The sequence below is a fragment of the Dipodomys ordii genome, unplaced genomic scaffold, assembly GCF_000151885.1.
Source record: "Dipodomys ordii isolate 6190 unplaced genomic scaffold, Dord_2.0 Scaffold28, whole genome shotgun sequence".
NCBI classification, from domain to species: Eukaryota; Metazoa; Chordata; class Mammalia; order Rodentia; family Heteromyidae; genus Dipodomys; species Dipodomys ordii.
In genome coordinates, this window is record NW_012267244.1 from 8,078,951 (window position 1) to 8,101,608 (window position 22,658).

General features: G+C 34.4%; 1 protein-coding gene across 1 annotated transcript in view; it reads right to left on the reverse strand.

Annotated features, from left to right (window-relative positions):
- Positions 1–22,658, reverse strand: part of Atg10 (autophagy related 10) — a 267,153-nt gene that overhangs the window by 63,019 nt on the left and 181,476 nt on the right. Inside the window, exon 5 of the mRNA XM_013015839.1 lies at positions 15,541–15,638. Coding sequence (XP_012871293.1) covers positions 15,541–15,638 — 98 coding nt within the window. The remainder of the gene's footprint in view (positions 1–15,540; positions 15,639–22,658) is intronic.

The window sequence follows — 22,658 nt, forward strand, 5'->3', positions numbered from 1 at the left end:
AAGGATTTAGATTGTCCTCTCAGGTTTAGAGGACTCTTGACTAGAGTTGCAACATTTTTTATGTTAGGAAAAGCTGGCAGAGTTTTCATTAAATTTTCAAGTGAATTTTGTTTATTTTCAGTTCCAATTCTATTACTTAGATGTTTGAACTTTGGTATTTAACTTAAAACCTTTGTAATTCAGTTTTCCCTTCTCTAATATGTGGAGAATACTATCAATCTCACAAAGGTATTCAAAGTTTCTGTAAAATAATATATATAAAGAACTTAGAAGAATTCTTGGTACTTGGGATATGCTTCCTCTAAGTATTAGCTATTGTTATTGGAATAACCCTTACACAGATAAATCCTACTCGCACAAGATTATAAAATATGAGTTTCATTCTAGCCCACAGGTTTACATTTATTTCCAAACAATTTCATGAGGCTTTTAGAAGAAGCAATTACTTGATTTCCTTTGACAGAAAAGCACCCATCTTTGTGGTGATGACCTGGTTCTGCACAAAGAATAAATTAATTTACTGCCAATTACTGCCAAGATCAATGGCTCAAACATAACTCTATGCCAAAACTAAACTTGTCATGTCTTGAAAGTGTTTTTCAGGACCTATTCAAATGGCTAACTCTTTGTATGGAACAGAGTACATTCATTGTAGCCTCATCCTGGCAGGTACACTCAGATAATTTTACTTAATCAAATTTTCCACACCAATCTTATTATCTAGGAGGGGTAATGACTAACTTCTGTTCACAAAAATCTTACAGCATAAAACCCTCTCCTCCATGCTTACGGAAGGACCTCAGGGCTTTAATGCAGTTCTGTTCATATCTCTACAGATCTCATAAATAGTACAAAAAAAGGCTGGTACTCCTGCAGCCTGCCTCAGGACAGAAGAAATAATAGGAGTATTAGTAAGAATGAAAATTAGACCTTTACTTCTAACAGTATATCAACTTCCTCAACTAACACAAGAAAAGCTTACATTTGATCTATTTATGAGTGTCTTCAATGCCAAATCAAAATTCTAGTCAACATCATATTACACATTAAAAAGCATGATTACTACAACCAGTGCTAGTGAGCAATTAGGGAAATGGGTACTTCAATATCCTGCCAGAAGGAGGCTTCAGCATATCTTTCCTGAAATTGACTTGGGAACCCTTAGCAAAACTTTTTAAAAGTCAATGATTCAAGGGCTAGGTTTAAACACATGCCTGTTATCCTAGCTTCGCAGGAGGTGGCGATTAAAAGGATAGTCATTACAGACCAGGCAGGAAAAAAGTTTGTGGGATCTCATCTCAATAAACAAGCCAGAAGTGGTGGGTTTATAATGACAACTTATGTTCACAAGAGGCAGAAATAGAATGACCCAGACCAAGGTTAGCTTCAAGCAAAATCAAGAGTCCTATCTGGGAAATAACTAAAAAGCAAATATGGCTGAGGATGTGACACAAGTGATAGAGTATTTACCTAGCAAGTATGAGACCTTGACTTCAAAGTCTAGTAGTACCAATCAAAAGTGGGGAGATAGGGAGAATAATGAAAGAGGTGATATCAATCAAGATACACTGTACTTATAAACTGATTTGCCATATGATAATGCCTCTTATAGCTACTTAAAAATAATACCAATATAATTTTTTTTAAAATAGGGCTGGGAAGATGGCTCAATGATAAGAGTGCTTGCCTTGAGGCCCAGGATTCAATTCCTCAGCACCACATAAGCAGAAAAAGATGGAAGTGGAGCTCAAGCTCAAATGGTAGAGCACTAGCCTTGAGCAGAGTTCAGGCCCCACAACTGACAAAAAAAAAAAAATCCATTGACTCACCAATCTGAGTTCTAAGGACTTATACCCATAAAAGTAGTTGAAAATTGCATAAATTACATGCATAAAGGTATTCATTTTGTAACTGTTTATAATACAAACAACTGAAAAAACTCAGACCATAATATGAAATTGGTTAAAACAAATAGGCACCATCTTACAATAGAATTCCATGAGATATCATAATTAAATACTGGGTAGAAAGATGTCTATAATGAAAAAATTAAAAAAAATAAAGTCACATGGTAAGATCCACTTATATGTATATTTACATTTAATATATATACTTTCTAGAAATCTATGCATTAAAACTTTCTTGTCTTTACCCTTATGTTGATCCTGAGCTTGAATTTATGGCCTCATGCTCTCGCTCAGCTTTTCACTCAAGGCTGGCACTCAAGGATTTTAGCCATGCTTCTAGTCTGGCATTTTTCTGATTTAGAGTCTCACAGACTTTTCTGCCTGTCCTGGGTTCAAACTCAATCCTCAGCTCTCAGTCTTCTGAATTTAAGCCACCAGATACTGGTTTAAACTTCTAATGTTTAGGATGTAAAGTAACTTCATTTTCCTCTTTATGGTCTTTTCATTAAAGAATTTCAATATATATTACTTTTAAAATCAGAATAAATAATGATTCTACCAAAATTTTAAGCCTAAATATGCCAGTTTTATTGGTGGACAGTTAAATATACATATTCAAATAGCTGCTCTGAGTTTTCTTTGTAAAAGAATAGTTCAATTCAAATGTCCTTTGTAAAGAGGCATAGATAAATAGAATATAAGACAATATGGAAGAGCAATAACTGTAATTAGCTTTATAGCATAAACCCAGTCTAACATCATTCAAATTTAAAAACATTTTAGAACATCTAAAATACATCTTCAGGCTTTATTTGAAGTTAAGCTGTTTGTAAAGCCCTTTACAGTTTAAACCTAAACACACAGAGCACATAACTATATTTCTCTTATACCATTCTCACTGAATATCACTTCTTCCCCATCTCTTAGAATAGGGATCATAATTCATATTTGTAAAATTATCTTTCTAGAAGTTAATATAAGAATAAAGTCTGGGGCTGGGAAGGTGGCTCAGTGGTAGAGTGCTTGCCTTGCATGCATGAGGCCTTGGGTTCGATTCCTCAGCAACACATAAACAGAAAAAGCCAGAAGTGGCGCTGTGGCTCAAGCGGTAGAGTGCTCACCTTGAGCTGAAGAGCTGAGGGACAGCGCCCAGGCCCAAAGTTCAGGTCCATGACTGGCAAAAAAAAAAAAGAATAAAGTCTGTCTCATCTTATAAACTTGTATGCTTCCTACTATAGCAGACTTAAGTAATTCATTTAACTGGCTTTTCCTTTTCACTAGAAAACTCCAAACACTGTCTTTAGCTTAGATTTTTTTTGTTAAATCTGTGGTTTCTCCTCCATCACTTGTTCTTACTTGATTATTTTAATAGCTAGTGTATGTATGTATTAGCACATTAAGCTATATGAGTAACATATGTGTGTATGTACATTTATATCTATAAACAGCACTTGGAAATATTTATTGAAATTTAGATGGGAAGGAAATAGATTTGAATTAATATATTGAAAAATAGCATTATCATACAATAAAAGTAGCTACATTAACTTGTGCAAATGCTTTATAGACATTGGTATTATCTTTATTTATTGATCAATGATTTAACTGTACTATACAGACTGTAAATGTTAGCATGTTAACTTAATAGCTGACATACAAAAGAATTAAGAAATTAATGTGTAAAGCAACTGAAGGCGGTAGGAAGTGGATAAAAAAGTTCAAAAACTGAATAGTAGAATATGTATACACTGCAAACATTCTGCTGTGTAAATAATATAAGCTAATAAAATAAATAAATAAGAAAATACATTGTTTCTTTCTCAAGAAACACATACTCCTTTACTAAGGTATCCAGACACATATTCAGCAGAACCTGTGCTCATGCTCCTTTTGTTTTTAACTTTAATTTTAATTTTTTTATGGTCCTAGGTCTTGAACTCAGGGCCTGGGCACTATCCCTGAGGCTTTTTGTGCTTAAGATTAGTGCTCTAAAAAAAAAAGATTAGTGTTCTATCACTTGAACCACAGTATCACTGTGGACTTTTTTTGAGAAGTGTATTGGAGATAAGAGTCTCACAAACTTTTCTGCCTGAGCTAGCATTAAACCGCTAACCTCATATCTCAGCCTCTTGAATAGCCAGGATTACAGGTGTGAGCCAGCAGAGCCTGACCTGTGCTTTTCATCTCCAGGTCTTTGGCTGACCTTCCTGCCTTTTCTGTTTCTTATTAACCATTTCCTCAAAAACTGAAAATGAGAAGATAAATAATCTTCACATTTGAGGTTTGAAAAATGTTAATAAAAAATCAAAAATTGATGATAGGTAATTATCAAATAAAATATGTTAAGATGAGCAATACAAAAAATAATTATTAATTTTTTGTTTAAGGCAATTATTAAATATTTTAAATGGTATCTTATTTTTATATTTATAAGCTGCATCTTTTGTAGGCATAGAAATTCTAAGGATCAATGAAATGTTATAAAAATATTTAAATAAGAATTTTATAAACTCAAGGCATGTATTAAATCAAAACTTTGATTGAAAAAAGCTAAGCAATATTCTGCTGAACTATATGTATATGAAACAGAATATTAAACAATTCTTTTGATTTTCTAATGAAATAAATTTTAACTTAAGAAACAGAACTCAAGTATACCAGTATATCCCACTTAATTATTAGAAGTATAATCTTAAACCATAATTTTTTAAACTCTCAGGGCTGGGAGTGTGGCTCAGTGGTTAGGTGCTTGCCTACCATGCATGAAGCCTTAGGTTCAATTCCTCAGTACCACATACACAGGAAAAGCTGGAAGCAGTGCTGTGGCTCAAGTGGTAGAGTGCTAACCTTGAGCAAAAAGTTAAGGACAGCATCCGGAACCTGAGAGTTCAAGCCCTAGGACTGGCACCAAAAAATAAAATAAAAAAATTAAACACTCACTAAAATTTAAACAAGATTTGTTAGAATTAGTATATGGCTAGGATAGTCCTAGCAAAGGATCACAATAGCCCAATAGCTATATGCCTGTGACCATATGAGATGATACTAATTGAAATGAACTCCAAGATATGGAAACAGGATGTTTTTCTTTGTTGTTGTTGCTATTTTTAATGCACTGTGTGAAGTTATTTCTTTTTTCTTTCATTTTTCCCCTTTGTTTTATCTCCTGGTATCACTGGTTTTTATTTTGGTACCGTTTTGGTACCTGATTTGGTAAGGGGAAGGGGAACAACAAAATGGTGAGACAAAGGACAAAGAGTGAACCAATGCAATAGTGATCTTCACAAGACAATATATTGGAAATGAAAAACTTGCGGCAGGGGGAGAGGATTGGGGGAAGAGAATTTAGGAGAAAAATGAGGAAGAGGTAACAGTGTTCTTCTACAAGAAATGTACTCATTACCTTATCTATGCAACTGTAATCCCTCTGTACATCATCTTGATAAGAAATTTAAAAAATGAAATTATTTTAATAAGATGAGTCCCATTAAAAAACCTCTATTTACATTAATTTGAACACTTAATTGATGGTTAGTAGTTTGAAACTATAAGAAAGTAAAAGTTGATGAGAAAATAATGTTACTATAATGCTATAATAGCATTTAACATTCCATAAACATTCCAAAAGCTAGAACCAAGGAATAAAAAAATAAAATGCCTTAGTCAAAAATAATTGGGGAAAAATTTTAATGTACTTATTTTTAAGTTTTTTCAAATTGTTCTCTAAAGGTGATTTACACAGGGGCTACTCTTACATAAGTCAGGTAGTGAATATATTTTGGTGGGCAATGTCATCCCTTCCCTCTCCTACTTTTTCCCTCCTTTCCCCACTTACAAGTTGTATATAGCTCATTTTTAACATTCTATTGAGTATCACTGCTGCATTTGTTTTCCCTTTGTCCCTCCATTTCTGTGCCATATACTTCTTAAGGGAAGTCTAAGGTACAAAAAAATTCATAAAATGTGGAGGTTTTTCCCAAGCAAGCAAAGCACAACAGAGTATGAATGACAGTGGACTTATTTCACTAGTAAGAGAATGGATATGGAAGTGAAGTACTTTGTCAATGTATGGCACCACACTGCATTGTGACTTAATAAATGTTAAAAGTCACAGTGAACCTAAGACTAACAAACTGTCCCTATTGTGCTTAGATACCAAAGTAAGAAAGAATGCAATAAAGGAGCATATCTAACTCTCGGAAGTCAAGGAAATGGCAGAATCCAAGAGAATTTTTAAAACAGTGAAAGTTTCTACACAAGCATGCCCACTAAATTGACTTACTGACTCCCAAAATTAATACCTAGCAACTCTGATTCAACAAATTAGTAGAAAATTACAAAGAAAACAATCATATATCTGCAACCTATCTGAATGAAATGAAACCCAAAGAGAAGCTGGCCATGGAGCTGGCAGTCATCCTAAAGCAGCAGCAGCAATCCATAAGGTTCCTTAATTTTCTTGTCATTTAAGAATTAAGCCACTTCCAGTTCACACAGTTCTTTCCAGGTGCACTAAATTTATGTCATTATGAGCCATCAGGAAATACCCATGGAGACCTATACCAACACTGAGAAGTTTTGTTAAACAGCTGTGTGCTTTAATTGGTTTGTATTATTTTAAATAGGAATGTTTGAAAGTCAGTTATCGGATGTTGTATAAAAGAGATGCCTAAAGACTCCAGGGAGACTGAAGAAGAAAGCCAATCACTGGAACTTCACTTGAGCACTTAAGATTATTACTAGAGGAAGCACAATTAAATCATCAGTTTATCAGCCATCATTATAAATCACCAGGCAACATATGAAGCCTAATTATTTAAGAATCTTTAACCAGTGACTTCCTGTATCACTGAGAGCCAAAGGTAATCTATTCAGCAAAATATACCTAAAGAGTTTTCAATTTTTGTTGTTGTTGTTGTGGTGGTGGTGGTGGTGGTGGTGTGTGTGTGTGTATGCGCGCGCGCACGCGTGTGTGTGTTTCGCCTTGCAAAGTTTATAATGGAAAGAAAATGTAACTCACTGAAATGAATTATTGTATGCATGTTTTAGGCATGCCAAAGGCTTCAAAATGAAACCAGTAGTGTTGATATACACAAAATATGCACTATATAGGTTCCCCCCACAAATGAAGAAAAATAATCAAGGGATTTCTTTTTACTTTTGTACATCTAACCACATTCATTTATTTTTTTTGCTACCTTTTTCTAGATATATAAAGTCAGAAAATAAGTACCTCAAAAGTCTTGCTTCTTAAATTTTAAGTACAGAGTTTAGGTGTTAGAAATAATATATTCATAAGGAAATAACACATAGGTTTGTGGTTTCATATACAACTCTCCCCTTTACCATTGGAAAGCTAAGGGAAAAAAGACCAGACAAATGAGGGAAGGGGTAACAAGTTTGACAAGTTGTGTACTTACTATGTTACTTATGAAACTGTAACCCCTCTGTACATCACCTTGACAATAAAAAAAAAGACCAGACCAAAAATATTTCAAAAAAGGCCACTGTGCAAGAGGAATGAGTATGCATACATTCACAAATGTGAACACACATGTATAAAATGAAGCTGCCTGATAGACTCCCCTCTGTCATTTGGAAATTTGAAAACAGTGATGATATGAGTCTGATCCACAAGTTTCAGAAGTTTAAAGTCTCATAGAGAAAAATCTTTTCCATCAAATTATAAATAGGCAATTCGTAATAATAGAAATGGTAGCAAGCACTATCTAGGCATTAGAGGATTAGACCCAGACACCTGAGGTTTCTACAGACCTGTCACATAGCAGAACAGAATGGGTATAGCATAGTTGTCTTATTCATCATTGTAGGTATAATGCTTTTTTTCAGTTCAATTCCTATAGCTCTCCACAAAAATGTCTCAAATGCATTAAAAATAAAATGTATTCTGTGATATACCTTTAGGAATCCAAAAAATGTTTTAATTGTTTTTAAAAATGAAACAAAATAAATGTTTAGGCCATATAAAGTATGTTAACTTAGAATGTGAATACAGTCCTCAGTATAACAGTATTTATAAAAATATAATCTTTATTTGTATGAAGAAAGGAGCATGATATGACATATGGTTTGAGTGTGTCCCTCAAATGTTCATGTGCTAGAAACTTGACCCTTGGGGAGCAATGATGAAGTAGTGAAATCTTTGAGAAGTAGAGCCTAGTGGAGGTCAGAGGGTCAGTGTGGGTGACACTCTCAAAGGGTTAATATAGTTCTCATAGACACTGGTTAATTCCCTCTAAGGTACACTAAAAAGAACAAGGTTGAGTCAGGTTTGGTGGTATATGCCTTTGGATGTTAGGCAAGAGGAATATGAGTTTGAGTCTGGCTTGGTTACATAGTCAGTCATTGTGTCAAACAAACAAAGGAACCCAAGGCTAGTCCTTGAAATTCTTCTGATGCCCTGTTTTGCTGTATTTTCTCTCATAAACATAACCATTTCTCTTTTTAAATTTTCTTTTGTGTTTTGATGCAGTCAGATGATCTCCACCAAGGACTTGAATAGGCAATAGACAGGACTAATTGATTTTCTACTTCAAATTGTGTCCTAAATAAGCATTTTTGTTTTTATTTTTTTTGCTGTTACTAAGAAAGTACTAAGAAAAAGTGTGAACAAATGCAGCAGTGATACTCAGTACACACTGATGAAAATGAACTATACAACTTGCAGGCAGGGAGGGAAAAACTGAGCGAGTGCAAAGGAAGGGTTAACACTGTCCAAAAAGAAATCTACTCATTCCCCGATTTATGAGATGGTAAGGCTTCTGTAAATCATCTTTATAATAACAATAAAAATATTTAATAATATAAAAAGGAAGCAGTCAGTTTCTAGTATTTTCTTTTGAAAACATACTTAAGACCCCAAAGTATAAAGATGCAGTTCTTGATGCAGAGTGATTCATGAGGATAATAGAGGAAGAGAGAAGCAACATACAGCTAAAATAGAGACCTGACATATATGCATTTGGTTTAGGCTCAGAGATTTTCATCAATTCCATGAGGGGGAAAAAAAGAGAATGGATCAAATCCTAAATTTGATCTCATTTAACCACCAATGGCTGAAAAAAAATCTCTGAAGTAGGAGTATTTACCTGGAAATAATGATGTTAGTGATTGTGATAACTACATAATATGTTTACTGTTAGTGTATGCGAAACAACATCTAAAAGTATTTTCCATATATTGATTTACTTAGTCTTCCCATCAACTCTGAACATGCTACCATCATTGCTAATGCAAAGATAAATGAACATAGCAATATACTTCATAATTTGCTGAAGGTCATGCAGCTGTAAGTGCTGATGCTGAGAGTAAAATTCATTCTGTCTGGCTCCTGCAACCAATCTTCCTTGGAAAATGGCTGATTCCAAGTCTGGACAGGTTCTGCACAACATAAATGTACAACAACTTTTCATAGAAGAAAGTAAGAAAGCCATCCAAGATCCATAGGTTGTATCAAAAGGACTTAGATAAACTTTAACTGGTCAAAGGTGTAGCAAAATGAATATCAAGAAGAATAATCACTATAATGAATTGAAATGCACAAAACATTTACATTCCTGAGTTCATAAATATTCATCTAAAATTATTGGTCAACTCTGAACTAGACAACTAGTTCATAATGCTATAGCATAGGCAAGAATCTAAGAAAGAAAACTAGGGAAAGAATCACATATTTGTGATTTTCCTATGAAAAGTATACCTCAGCTGACACTAAGCTGGTAAGAGAAGCTGTCATTATAGAAGTGGCCCAACTAATAAGTAATAAATTATAGAAATAAAATATTATCACCATAATGAACTAGTGGTTGCAGCAATGGCTGCTAAGAAAGAATAACCAGACATAATGTTTTTTAATCTGGGTAGCTAGAAACAATTATTAAGTATTATTGCCAAAAATTGCAAACCTCATTTTTGATCAAGCCTCAAGATCTAACTATCAGCTTATGAAACATACAGGGAGGAACATACTAAGCAACATCACAGAGACACTAACTTAAATATGGATTAAAAATAGTATCTAAGATTTTTTTTCAAAAAATTCAATCCAGATGAGACACCAGAGAAAAGACAGTCTAGGACTGAAGAGATAGCTCAGTGATATAGAGTATGTGAATAGCTTTTAGAAGGCTCTAGGTTCAATTACCTGTAGACAGATGATAGATAGATAGATAGATAGATAGATAGATAGATAGATAGATAGATAGATAGATAGATAGATAGAGAGATAGATAATATCATAATTTTATTACCTCTATTTTATATATATTTAATTCCCCCAAACATGAGTTTCTTAGAAAATTATCTACTTGACCACTACACACCCTCACACACAGAACATCTTCAAGCAAAATTTAAGATACAATTTTTTCATGTGATTTTAGCCCATGTCAAGACATAGGAATTCTTTGACAAAACACAGACTCATACTTTCAGTGATGGTCATTATAATACTCTACCATTTTTGGCAGATCAAACCTAGCCATCTTTCTGCCAAAGTTCTTTATTAGACTCTAGGGCTGAGATAATAGGTAGTCTGTAATATGGACAAAGACAGGTGAGTAATCTCCATAATCAAATGTATAAGATTCACTAGTGGCTTGCCTTCAAAAGAGAGGGTTCATGTATAACATGAACAGGCCCCTATCATCAAGACAAATTCTGAGACAACAGAAGTGTGATTACTAAAGATGAAGAGCAACAAACTATATGAGCACAATCAGGTCTGAAAATGAAGTGAAATGCATTTTATATTATGCAAAGGCTGCTTTTGTTTTTAAGCCATTCTGGAGGACAGCATATTATTATCATGTTCAGTGTGGAAGCTAATGATTCCTTAAGTATAATTCTGTAAAATGATGTCTACTATTCTGTCCCACAATACTCCACCAGTTTAATTCTTCTCCAGGGCTGTATCACACCCTCCCCCATCCATCCACTGAGGTATTTTGTTTGTTTGTTTTTCTCCATGAAGGTCTTATAAAATTGCACATCCATTCTCCTAAAGATCTCAAACAAATAAAAAGACAAAACTAGTAACTTATTAGCCAATCTGGAATTAAAAATCAACATCTTTAAAAGAAATAGGTAGATAGATACTATATATATCTAGGTATATATCTATGATATAAATCTAGTATGTATCTAATATGTCTAATATTTAACATATTCATACTATATCTAATATGTATGTAAAATAATATATATAATAGGATCTAGCTAGCTAGCTAGCTATGATTTGAAAATATCATATAGTACAATGGCTACAAATGAGCTTTTCTCAGATACTCTTTAAGGCATTATGTTGAGTAACTTTAAGGCTTAAATGAAATTTGCCATTAGCAGTGTTGTAAGAAGAATAAAGACAAATTCCAAAGGGCTATCTCAACTTTATAGTTGGCCTGCAATCTGCATGCATCAAATATCTCCCTATTAAGTAAATCCTAGCAGGGGTGTTAGAAAAAGCAATATTTATTAGGAAAGGATCTTATTTGTACTACTATTGTAGTGTATGTCCATTCAAACATCCAAAAGTTGATACATTAGTCAATCTATTAAAAATGATTAGTGTCCACTCTGGAAAGCAGTATAGAGGTTCCTCAAAAGACTACACAGAGTTCCCCTATGACCCAGTAATACCACTTCTGGGCATCTACCCAAATGATCACAAACAAGGCCATGCTAAAGCTACCAGCATAACGACATAACGACATTTATTGCAGCATTATTCACCATAGCTAAGATATGGAACGAACAAAGATGCCCCTCAGTAGATAAATGGATCAAGAAAATGTAATACACACACACACACACACACACACACACACACACACACACACACACAATAGAATTCTAGGTTTCCATCAGAAAGAATTTTCCATTTGTTAGGAAATGGAAAGACTTGGAAAAAATCATATTAAGTACGCCAGACCCAAAGAAATATAGGTCCCATGTTTTCCCTTATTAGCAATAATTAGTATATATCTAGGATAACCTTATCAGATGAGCAGAAAAGCTCAAAAGGTATGTATATATGACCATATAAGATGATGCTAAGCAAAGTGAACCCCAAGATATGGACACAAGAGGTTTTTCTTTGTTTTTTTTTTAAATGTACTATGTGATTTTTACTTTGTTTCTTTTGTATGCTCTTCCTCCTATGGTATATATAACTGTATTTGATTTTGATACCTTGCATCTTGTATATATATAATTACCTAATTTGGGGAGCAGAAGGGGAATACCAAAGTGCTGAAACAAGGACACAGTATGACCCATTGTAACAATGATACTCACAAGACACTACGTTGGAAATGAACCTTACAACTTTGGAGGTGGGAAGGAGTCAGTAGAGAGGGAACAGGTAGAGAGGTAGAGAGGGAAGGGTTAGTGGGAGAAAAACAAAGGAGGAGGTACAGTGCGTGACAAGAAATGTATTAATTACCTTACTGATGTAACTGTAACCTTTCTGTACAGCCTCTTTAAAAGAAAATACATTTTAAAAGAATGTTTTAATTGTAAAATAAAATCATTAGTGTAAACCAGATACTTGTGGCCCACACCTTTAATCCTAGCTACACAGGAAGTTGAATCTGAGTATCACAATTCAAAACCAGCTCAAGCAGTAGTCTGTGTGACTCTTATCTCCACTAAACTACCAAAAAGCTAGAAGTGGTTCTGTGGCTTAAGAGGCAGAGTACTAGCCTTAAGCATACAAGTTCAGGACCTAGGACCGTACACATACACATAAATCATTAGTGTATGAATTGGTTAATTTGGTTAACTTAAGTATTTAGGAGTTCTACTAATGGAAAGGATTTACTGGAAACATCTTATTTTCTTAGGAAACTAAGAAATATAGTTGAATTAAAAAATTTTGTTTCTATGTAATGAGTCAGAACACAAACTGAAGGAGGAATGCTGAATCTAACTGGTGCCATCTTGGCCATGTAGTGGATGATAGGGTATTGGGTTTAACTGGTACCATCTTCTCTTCATGGTGGAGGCACAAAAGTCCCATCTCCAAAGAGATGTGCATGCCTCAATTCCCAGAGGTAGGGGTAGGGACTGGAACAATAGGTTACTGGACCTGCCAGCATTGGGTCATGAACTCTCAAGCTCCCTGTGACCCTGACCCTTGATCTGACCTTTTTTATGCCCAGAGACCAGCTTAGGTGCCATTAGGTCATGCCTTGTGTCCTATGTCTTGTGTCCTGGCTCTTCTGCGACTACCATGGCATCCCACTTCAGCTCTCCACTGGAGCTGATCTTGTTTGTGGGTATTGTTTTTCTGCTTTTTCTTTCCTCTCCTGCTCTCTTGGTTCAGTTTTCTATCAGTGTTAAGTGTATTTGCAGGGCTGCAGGTCTTTGCAACAAAAGTCTGCCTGCATTTGCCAGATTCCAGATTTGACCTCTCAAAATGTGGCGTCTCTGTGTTCTTGCTATACAACAAACCATATGGAATTAAAACACAAAATTGCACCAGGGAGGGTGCTATCGGCTAGAGTTTACAAGGAGATTATGAACAAGGCTGCTACTGAGAGTAATGGAAAAGGATAAAAACTGGGATCAAGATTTCAGTTAACTCAGGGACACTACCTTTTTTAGACTAGAGATATGGCCCAAGTGAAAGAATGCCTTCCTAGCAAGTACAGATCATTAAGTTTAAACCCAATACTGAAGTGAAAGAAGAGTGCTGGGATAAGGAGCACAATGGAAACATTGAGAAGTTGTTGACAATAGGATAAAAGTTATATGCATATTGTTTTTCAATACTTTCTTCCTCTATCCCTTGCCATTTTCCTTGACTATTAAAACTAGGCATTTTGGGGGTCTTGTGGATTTTGACCTTATAGTATACATTTTGGGCATTTTGTATTGACATGACAATCGAAACTCTTAGCTTTCACCTTACTTAAAAATAGTTTAGACAGAGTAAGGTACTCTTGCCAAAACTCTTAAAGTCTGCTTAGTTTATGTATCATTTACCACATTTACCATGCTTCTTAGCAACTACATATGCCTAGTTTACTGAACTTGGAATTCCATTGAGGCCAAGGTAGTTGCATAGAAAGCTGTGTATGAGAGAATATGTAGGAAATATGCAGAGAAAACAAAGAGGGAAGGTGTTAAAATTGGAAAGAATTCCAAGAACAAGCTGCCTAAAATGCATACAGGCAATCATGTTTGGCAGGAGCTTAGATGGAAGGAGTACAAGATAAACTTCAAAAAGCAGGTGAAAGCAGGAAAATGGCAGCCACTGAAGCCCAGGCAAGACATTTAGACCATGTCCACACAGAGCTGTTGCAGGCCTCCATATGTATAAGAGAAGTATGCGAGAGTTAAGATGCAACTAATCATAAGAGGAAGAGAGGAAAGGAGCAGAAAGCCAAAGATAAGAGGCTTTTACAAATTGTTCCCGGTGAAGTCAAAGGACTTAATTTAGGAGAGTGATAGTGGGAAAGGGGGGAAGGGGGAAGAGATTAATTTGAGAGGCAATGTGAAAGACACTTAAAGCTGGTTTTCACTTCAATTACAACCTAGAAAGTGGTCACTTATAGTCATTGTCAAAAAACTACTCATGAGATACTAAGGATTCTTATGTTGATTGGAAGGTAAACTGCCATTATTATGATCAAATACACAAGTAAGCATTAACATTCTAAGTGCCAAAAGAATAATTTTTAAATAAAGCTTTTATTAAGCTTAGCAGAGGATTGATAAAATAAGATTCTTGATATAAGTAAAATTATTTTTAAGATCATGATTGGTTGCAAGGTGATATTTTTAAATTTCTAAAGTAATTAAGTGCTAATTTTTAACAAGGAAGTAATAATGACTTATATGATTGGCAGATCTATTTTCTCTACTTTTGCAGATCCATTTTTTATATCTCCTTTCAGCAGATCTATATTTCTACTTTTGCAGATCACTATTGCAGACTTTTTTTGCAAATGTACCTATAAGTAAAACTGTAAAGCATTATAGATGATGAAAGCTAACACATCTATTTCTTATATGTACCACCTTAATTTGTTTTTACTTACACAACATATTATTTTGAACACTTATTCAGTAAATACTGTGCTGGTGTTGAGTATACAATGACTAAAGCAGGTAAATAGACATGGTCTGCCAACAAGGGAGCTCACAAAATTGGGGGAAAGGCACACATTAATTTTTTTTTTTTGGGTCCGGTCGTGGGGCCTGAACTCTGGGCCTAGGCGCTGTCCCTCAGCTCTTCAGCTCAAGGTTAGCGCTCTACCACTTGAGCCACAGCGCCACTTCCGGCTTTTTTCTGTTTGCTTATGTGGTGCTGAGGAATCGAACCCAGGGCCTCGAGCCTGCAAGGCAAGCGCTCTACCACTGAGCCACCTTCCCAGCCCCTCACACATTAATTTTTTTAAACCATTCAAATATATAATTAAAAAATGGTAAGCCCTATGAAGGAAAGTCATAGGGTGTTATGGAAGCTTATAATAGGGAAGTAAACTAAGTCTGGTTCTAGCTGGGAAGGTGCACTTAAGGAAACTATCTTTGAAATAAAATCCGTATGACTGGAGTGAAAAAAGATGAGAGTGGGAAAGAATTGCATGCAATAAAATGAATCTCTAACCTGTTGGGTGATAGTGTCCCATGGTCCCTGTAGTAGTCGTGTCTTATAGCACTCATGAACTCCTTCCCATATGTCCTTCAGGGATAAAGGTCTCCCATCTGTGAAAGTGCATGGTAAGGCTTGAATTAGTGATCTACATGACATGATGATGCAAATTATTTATCTAAAAGTACTGAAGTAGTATTATGAGTTCTTCAAAAAATGAGGGAAGGGGTAACAAGTTAGACAAGAAATATAATCAATACCTTACTTATGTAATTGTAACCCCTCTGTGCATCTTGACAATAATTTGTTTTTAGAAAAGCCAGAGGCACTAGAGGCTCACACCTAATCCTAGATGCTCAGGAGCCTGAGATATGAGAATCATAGTTTGAAGCCAACCCAGGCAGGAAAGTCTATCTTATCTCCCATTAACCATCAAAAAGCCAGAAGTGGAGGTGTGACTCAAATGTAAAGCACCAGCCTTGAACACAGAAAAGCACCCAGGCCCTGAGTTCAAGCCCAGACTGGGCACACACACACACACACAAAAAAAAAAATCCTTTACTAATACATATTACTAATACATATATTACTTACATATCAAGAATGCTATATGGATTAGGATTTTCCTCCTGAGAGAAATTTAAACATACAAGAGTCTATCTTTTGTATTCAATAACAGTTAAATTAGCTGCTCATCCATTGCCTCAAGAAATTTTACAAAATAAACAAAAGTTAATGTGTTTTAAAGAAAATTTACATACACAAGCATAGGTAAAGGTCCAAGCAAATGGACTTCCATATTCATATGAGTTCATAATACAGCCCTTATACAGCCCTTAATACTTCCTCTATTTCTTAAAACAGACCATATAGATTCCAAAACACTCTGCTGGGAAATATGGGGAAAAGAGTGAAGAAAACACATAATTTCTTCTAGTACCTTATCTCCTAGTATGAAAAATATATCTTCTATATGAAAAATATACGGATAACTAAAAGGACTAGGTAAATGCCCAGGGTCTGGTAGGCAGCAAAAGGAGAGACTGCTGGGCATGGAGGGGAACAAGAAGAGTCTGGCTGATATCAAGGGATCAGCAAAACTTCAGTGAACAGTGATTCTCCTAATTCCTGAAACACTAGAAAGCATTGTAGTATTAAACTTACATAATGTAAGTAGAAATGTAAGGTATAAAGGAAAAACACTAACTTTGGAATCCAGGCAAAGTTTAAACCCTGAGATTGGCAATTACTCTCAGCGCAACTACAAGTTCTTTTAACTTTACTTGTAAAGTTAAAATTTTGTTCTCATAGGCTAACACTAGTGAATGCATTCAGGTATGTGTTAGACACAAATAAGAGCTCAATAATATTTAAACATCTTTTCTAGTCCCCAACCCACTGTTCAGTAATTCTTAAGAATAAAAGAAATCATCTCTAAACTGTATTTCTTATAATGATACTATGTTTTCACCTCATGAACACTGTCACTGATACAGTAATATATTAATAGGGTAAGCAGAGCATTTCTCATGTTTGACTTAAAAAGTTGAACTTTTCCTCAACCTTTATTTTCAATAAATAGCAATAGAGTATTTTGATACATTTTCAATAAGTATCTTCATCTTGGCATTTATCTGGCGGCAGGAGACCATTATCTTGTGATAAATAGTTTTATTCCATTGACATTTCCATGTATGTAAAATGAACAAGATTCATTCATCCAATTAACATTTGAATGTCATGTTTAGCTACAAGTTAAAAACAAGCTGCCTTCAATATCTGTGTTACGCTGTTTTCTGAACACATTTACAGAATATGCCTGTTCTTAAGATAAGGATTACTCATCTTCAAATATGAATGTGTGTGTGTGTGTGTGTGTGTGTGTGCACGTGCACGTGTAGGGAGGAGGGGAAGTAAGATCTTGAATGCTTCTAAAATAATATTTACACTTCAAAATAAGAAGAAATGAAGTAGCGAGATAACAAAATGTTAGAGCTATTATAACAACTAACTTTATAAGTAAGGCAAACAAAGTCTTGAAAAACAGAAATCTTCCAAAATTATGTAACTAATTCCCAACTAAGCTAATCGCAGAATCTAGATTTCAGGAATCACAGTCTAATGCCTTTCCTGCTGTTTGAAAATATAAACAAATATTATGCTTTATAAGTGTTTTATGATTTTTGAAAAACTGAAACATAAAAGATTGTATTCTTTATAAATATTTTCTCTATGCCATTGCTTTTCAGATTTAGAGAATGGTGCTGGGTTTAATGATCTTATAAGCAGTAATGATTTTAATTTTATTCCTTAAAATATTTCCATCACAACTCTAAACCTGGAGTAGAGGGTTTGGATGAGACTACTGTCAAAAACCTGCATAGTATGCTGGAAACATTCATACAAAATGCATTAATAAGTGGTCAAGCATGAATGCACAGAGACACAGAACATTTTAACCATATTTGACATTAGAATTGAGAGTAGGTACCACAAGTTTCAGAAACATCAAATAGAATATGAGCTCTTTAGAATATAAAAATTAAGCCAAACATAACTAAACCATGAATATTGAGTATACATTCTGAGAAAGATGAAAAAGGTGCATTGATCAAGATTCTTGTATTCATATGCTACTTTGTTGCATGGCAAAGCCTTTGAACAATTAATTAAAGTTAAAAATGAATTAAAAAAACAGAATGTACTTTTTTATTTATATCACAAAAATGTATATTGTTGAAGTTGTTAAAAAGTTCTATGGTTTCAGCCCTTTCTAGTTTTTATATACATGAGAATTTCTATGGTTTTAGGCTTTCTAGTTTTTATACATATATATTCACATATACACACATAGTAAGGGAACTACTTTTCATGATGAGAACATTTACTACCAACTCTCCCACACTGATGCATTACAAGGTACTCTCTCTGTGGCCCATATAATGCAGCAAAACTAAAACTCAGGAGTAATTCCACATACTCTTCTTGTTCAGCCTTATAACTCTTAAGGAAAACTATAGTACATCATTATACTTTAAATTTCTTTAGAATTTGTGCTCTCAAATCCATTTTTGCTACACTGGAGCTCAAGTTCCAAGACTCCAACCATAGGACTCCAGTTTCTAGTTCTGAATCCCCACCACTGTTGGTTTCAAACACAGGTAAAATAAAACTTTTCTGTAGACCAACACTCTCCAGTTCCACATTATAAAATCCAAGCATTTGTTAAATCTTTTCTATCTTCACCATTCTTCCAGAGAAATCAGCTCTTAGTAAAGGAGAAGACTCAATACCACCATAGGCTCATTCTAGGTAGTTAATTATTTTCCCTGTCCTTTTGGATAGCAATGATCACTCTGTAAAGTTAGTGTACTTGTTTATATATTTCTTTTTTTTCTGTCCTTCCTAATTATGAAGTTGTGGGATGGCAGATCTTGAATAATCTTGTTCGTGAATATATCCCATCACCTAGATCAGGGTCTGATACAACACAAATAGTTAATAAACATTTGTTAAATCAGTGCTATAGATAAAAGTTTCTATATATTTTTCCTATTCAGAAATCATTTTCCACATTGGTAAACATTATCATTACGATTTTATTGGTTATGTGATATAGTACTCAGATGATGTACCATAATTTAAGTATTCCATTGTTGTTGATCACTTAAATTATTACCAGCTGTGAAATAGTACCTGGCCCAAAGTAGTCACAAAGTAAGCATGAGCAATTTTTCTCTTCTTTTCAATTATTTTCTTTTGATACATGCCCTAGAATGGAATTACTAAGTCAGAGTGAAAAATAACTGTTTTAATTCAAGACAGAAGAACTAGTATCTCACCACCTCAAGATTCTCCCTGGGATAATGAGATAAGAAGTTAATTTTAGAAACAGATATTTATATAATTTGGCACCTACTAACTGCCAAGCATTGTTCTAAGCCTTTGTCACTTAATTTAAAAAAATGTGTTCATAGAGGTTACACTTAGCTGAGGAAAAAGGAGATTACAACAATAAACAATGAAAACAATAAATTGGAAAACTGTATGCTATATTAAGAGGTGATATATATTGTGGTATAAAAGAATAATCGACTATGATATGCCACCCAGGGGTAGGTTTGCAATTTCAGACTTCACTGAGTGACTTGTTAGTGAACACTAAGAAACATCAGTGAAATTCCTGACTCAGAGAAGAATATAAGTTCTTGGGAGAGAAAGAGTGGAAAACAAGAACAAAGCAGGATAGGAGAATCACTTAGCTCCTGTCGGATATTTAAGCACAATTTTTAAATAAATGGATTTATCAAGATATCATTCACATATACACAATTCATGAGTTTAAGGAGTATAATTAATGATAACTTCAAGTTATTAACCAGCAATACAATCAATTTTAGAATATTTTTGGCACTTGTAAACTCCTTTGTACAGCTACTCAAAGATGAGAAAATAAAATCTTTCTCACCATACATTCAAATAAAGAAACTACAAACTTGTTAGGAATATTCCTCAAAATCCCTTACCTGTTTAGTGTTAGGAAAACAGTAATTTCTTTGTTTTAAATGAATTTGTCTATTCTATATATTTTCCATCAATGAAATCAAAAACATTGGTAAATTTTGGTGACTCTTCTTTCATGTAGCCTATTGCTTTCAATGTTCAACCATGTGTTATAGCATGTATTTTTACTCCATTTCTTTTCACAGCTAAATTGTATTTCTTTGTTTTATATACCATATTTTGCTTATCTATTCACCAATTGATGAACATTTGAGATTTTTCTCCACTTTTTGGCTATAATGGTAAGGATGCTATCTGTTTTATATGAATATATGTTTTGTTTGGTCTTGAATGTATACTAGGTGTGGAATTGATGTATCCTATTGCAATTTTGTATTTAAATTTTGAAGAACTGTCAGGGACTATCTGTTATTCCTTTAAGAATTTGAACTTAGCCGGGCCCCCAGTGGCTCACACCTGTAATCCTAGCTCCTCAAGAGGCTGAGATCTGAGTATCACTGTTCAAATCCAGCCAGTGCAAGAAAAATTATGTGAGACTCTTATTGCCAATTAACCACCAGAAAACTGGAAGTGGCGCTGTGGCTCAAGTGGTAGACTGCTAGACTGTCCCTCAAGAGCTGAGGGACAGCGTCCAGGTCTAGAGTTCAAGCCCCATAACCAACAACATCATCAAAAAAAGAATTTGAACTGGATAAAACATAAATATACTTTTTCCTGGTAGGATACATTTTTTACATATTTTATTATTTTTTTCATTCGGACTTTTTGAGAGTAAGGACAAACAGGAGAATGAAAGGAGAGGTAAAGGGCACCATGGATATGTCCTAAGTTTTTATACACATACATGCAAAAAAAATACAAAGCATGTTAAAATATTTTTCAAAGGGGGGGGACAGTGGATGGGAATGAGTAACAGAAGATAAATCTCATCAAAGTTTTTGTGTACATGATTCAAATACAATAAGGAAAGGCCCCGGTACAACCAATGCATGCTAATAAAATGGAAAAAAATAGAAAACAAGTTCAAGTCCCAGGAGGACACACACACACACACACACACACACACACACACGTACACATGCACAAACATTCACATGAAAAGAAAAGAAGAAGAGAAAAGAAAAGGAAGGAAAAAAGAAATCGTCTATATTTTCACTCTGGGCCTAGTCAGAGAAGATACATCTGAATTTAATCCACATCTCCCTAGTTTCAGGTACAATATACTCAACAGCATCAGTTTTTAACCTGCTTAGAAATCTCATTAATCACATCAAGACTGAGAAGCTCAGTAAAATCTCTCAAATGCTTGAAAAATTGAAACAGATACCAAAATAATTTCAGCAGAAACAAGTGAGTACAGTAAATTGAGGCTGTTTAACAAGTATCTATTGAATGCCTACTATGTGCCTGTGGTATCTGAAATAATAATAAAAATCAGTTACAACCAAAGCAATGTTCTGTTAGCAATCTAAAAGACAAAAAGAGGAAGAGACAGTAGGTAAAAAATGGAATAATTAAAAGTACATCTTTAGCAACTGCCACTAGCATTTAATTTAACATTTTCATATAAAATCTCTCAATTGAATAATAACCTACATGTCAAGTAATCCATATATTACTCAAAATGTGAAGCTTTCTAAATTAAATTTCTCAGGGCTATTAGTTTTCATGAATCCAATAATAGCCAAAGGTGTTTCACTAGCATTCCCTAACATTAGTGCAAGCACACTGCAGTCACCCATATTCTATTGTGCATTCTAACTCCTAAAGTTAAGATTAGAAAGAATACAAAATTTTCATAGTAAGCTTAAGAATAATGTCAGGGATATGGTCAGTAGAAATCAAAAGGAAAGAGTATATTTTTCACAATGAAATATGACATTATTTAATAGACTGTCTTCAACAGAGCTTTGAAAGATACAAAAATTCATGTCATACTCCACAGCGAGGCTAAGATAATGCTCCACCTAAGGAGAAAATTCAGTTTTCCTTTAGTGAGAAAATAATACCACAATATGAAATGAGTTAATTGTTCATATACATTGACATTAGCTACTATGCTGGCTAATACTTTTTTTAAAAAAATTTTTGTGAACATACTGTACAGAGGGATTACAATTACATGGGCAAGATAATGAGTACATTTCTTATCAAGCATTGCAGCCTCTTCCTTTTTTTACCCTTCACATCCCTTCCCAGCCTCCCCCCCAATCTTCCTCCCCCCCCCACCAAAGTTGTAAAGTTCCTTTTCGACATGACAACTTGTACTTCTCATTGTTGCAGTGGGTCCACCTTAAACGACTTGTTTTTCCCCATCTCCTCCACAAATTATACCAACATCAACTATAGTGAAAGCAGGGGTTATACTGTGGGGGAGGGATATACAAAGCAACAAAGAAATAATCTTATAAATGCGTAAGAAACAAATGCATGAAAGAAAAAAAACATTTAAATACACATCTAAGGGTTCATTTTTCCTAACATCACATTATCTGACATTTTCTGCTTGACTGATACATATACTAGGTATTGCAAATAAGGGAAACCATGGGACCTATGTTTCTTTGGGCCTGGCTTACTTCACTTAATATAATTTTTTCCAAGCCTTT